The 2,850-nt window shown below is 44.1% G+C and overlaps 1 protein-coding gene across 1 annotated transcript; it reads right to left on the minus strand.

Moving 5' to 3' along the window:
• Positions 1-201: 201 nt before the first annotated feature.
• On the minus strand, positions 202-1,825 carry LOC105045279 (uncharacterized). The gene is given in 4 exon segments (XM_010923509.4): positions 202-531; positions 534-1,367; positions 1,457-1,532; positions 1,640-1,825. Coding segments are annotated over 4 exon segments (1,038 nt in total). The 5' UTR covers positions 1,682-1,825; the 3' UTR covers positions 202-445.
• Between the last annotated feature and the right edge of the window lie 1,025 nt (positions 1,826-2,850).

A 2,850-nucleotide genomic window follows, 5' to 3' on the forward strand; every position in this document is an offset into this window, starting at 1 on the left:
TACATATCCTCTTTACAGATGAAATGCCCTGCAAGCAAACCAATCAGCATGACATGACAATAGCCTTTCAACAACAACCAAGAGATCACAATGAGAACAGGGAGAACCATATCATATTAAAAGAAGAAAAATTTGAAAAAAAAAAAAAAAAGGGTTGAAGAGGTCATGAATGAGAAGAAGGGAGCTCATTTAGAGCCCTGAACTTAAACATGTTATTATCACTTGATACTGACATCTAATATAGCTTTACAACACAAAACAGTTACAAAACCATCCAACTCCAATGCCAACACTCCGTCCGCAGCTCCGCTACTCCATTCATACAAGAAGTATAAGCTTAACATCTCACAACTTATACATTCATCTAAATTCTAATTACTTCACCTGAAGCAAAAGATGGCAGTACTGGCGCCTCCGGATTCCGGCCACCGGCCGGCAGCTCTCCTCACATAAGATTGCAAGCATTTGGGTTCTCATCGCTGAACATGCTGTCATAGGGTCCCGGCGGTGGCGGCGGTGGCGTCGGTGAGCTCGCTCCAAAGGACCGTAGTAAAACTCCGGCGGAGGGTAGGGTGAGTACATGTAGCCCTGAGAGAGCGGTGGAGTCGGAGGGGTGGCGTAGTATGCTTGGCTTGCTCTCGGATGCGCCATGTTGTAGCTCACCACGTACGCTGGCTGATGAGGGTACATCGGGTAATGGTACATGTGCTGCGGCGGCGGCGGCGACGGCGGCGGAGGCGAGCTAATGCCGCCGGCGGCCACCGGATTGTTGCCACCAGCCTCCTTAGCTACAGATTCTCCGCCGCCGCCGTTGTTATTGCTGTTCTCTTTCTGCGCTTTCTTTCCCTTCTTCTTGCCGCCCTGGCTGGTGGCGTTCTCGCCATTGGCGGTGTCGGCGGCCTTGTCGGGTGCTGAATTGGAGCTCTCGCCGACGTTCTTTCCATTGGATTTCGGTGTTTCCTTGTTGGCACTCTTGGAGGCTTCGCTGTTGGCTTTCGAGGCCTCGGCGGGCTTGCCGCCGGCGGCTTCTTCAGCTTTGTTGGCATCGGCGGCTCTGCGTTCACTTTTCCCTGCATGTTCCGATGGTTTACCAGCGGTTGCGGAGGCATCGTCGGAGGGTGATGGCTTCTCATCATCAGAGCTTTCGTTGGGCTCTTCGGATTTGGACGAATCTTTGCTCTGATTCTTGTTCTTCTTGTTCTTCTTGTTGTTGTTACTGTCGGCATTTGGATTGGTGGGTTTCTTCTCAGGCCAAAGATCTGCGGGCTTCTTGGCTTTGATCAATTTCTTGATGAGCGTTTCGGCGTCCACGTTTCCTGTCACCGTTACTTTGTTTTGGGGAGCATCGACATCAATCGCATAAACACCTGAAATATTTAAGTAGAGAAACAAATTACAAAAAGAACGAAGACAAGCTGTGGAAGAACGGCATATATTGGAAAGATTTAGGAGATACCCTCAATTTTTTGGAGGACTCTCTTCACCTTCTTCTTGCATCCCTCGCAGTGGATTGATACCTTTAACACCCAAGTCTGAACCACCGAAACAAATATGAGTTCATAAGTAGTACCAAAGAGTTGAGATATCGTTAAAGAAACAGAGATGAGATAGATGTGTGTTTGGAGTGGTAACAAAATACCTTGTATTTGAGGGGTTCAGATGTTGCTTCTTCTGATGCCATGAGAGAGCTTTAGTTTATGGATAGATGGAAAGAGAGAGAAATGGGAGAGAGGAGGGTGGTGGTTTTGGGGGAGAAGGTTTGGTAGTCGGTGCGGAGAGATGAAGCGGGAAAGAGAAAAATGAAGAATCTGAAGGAAGGGGATGGGGGGATAAGAAAGGGAGAGAGGTTTTGGGGGGCTCAGTGGGTGATGGGGTCGGGGGATTGTGACAATTTGAAGGGGGGGGCACACTTGAAATATTATGGATGGGAGGAGGCCATCAAGTACTGTCATGTAATGGAAAAACCGGCCCGTGTTTGTACAGCCCATTGCAGCCATCGGACACTTATGACTCGTGAATTTAGGGATGGGGTCCATTTCCAAAATACTGTGTATAATCGTCGCATGATTACAACATTATATTTAATAATTTGGAGCGTGATCTTTGCATGATTTATTGGCTGCGTGATATGATTTGATCTACCAATTAATCAGCAAATAATTGCTAGTACTACTAGCAGGGCTTCTATATATCTTAGACATGTAAATTAGGTAATGATAACTTTGAACTATTTTGGAGCCATCACCAACACCCATTTTAGATATGTTTAATGTGCCAAGCATGGGATTGCAATTGTAACATTCACACCAAAGAAGGATCTATCTTTCTTTTGCACTCATGCATCGTTGGATCACCCGTTGCATAGTTCTTAAATCATTTCAAATTCTATCATTTATCTACTTATATAGGTTTCAAAATAAACAGTGGATGATGCAATGATATATAGACATTCTTCTTTCTTTGTACGAAGGATACAGCTTCAATCTACTAGATATGTGGCTCTTCACCGTCGAGTCAAAATAATTAGATACTAACTAATTCAAATGTGTTACTCGTGAGAGTCCATCATATTAGAAGATTTTTTTTTTTTTTTGACGTTCTTTAGATGGATGATGCACGGAGACAACTGAATTTGCTGATAAGTATATATATAAATCTTATAAATAAAAGATAAAAGAGCGTTGTGAACAAGAAAGCAGTTACTCAACACAATTATGCTTGTCAATTTTTTCATATCATCATTCAAGGTAGCTCATTAGTGGCGTGCATTATTGGTACAAGAAGTATTTTAAGTTTAGGAGGTCTGATTGCATAGTCTATCTTATTTATATAGGTAGTTTGTATGTTCCA

Source organism: Elaeis guineensis, chromosome 5 (genome assembly GCF_000442705.2).
Source record: "Elaeis guineensis isolate ETL-2024a chromosome 5, EG11, whole genome shotgun sequence".
Lineage (NCBI taxonomy): Eukaryota > Viridiplantae > Streptophyta > Magnoliopsida > Arecales > Arecaceae > Elaeis > Elaeis guineensis.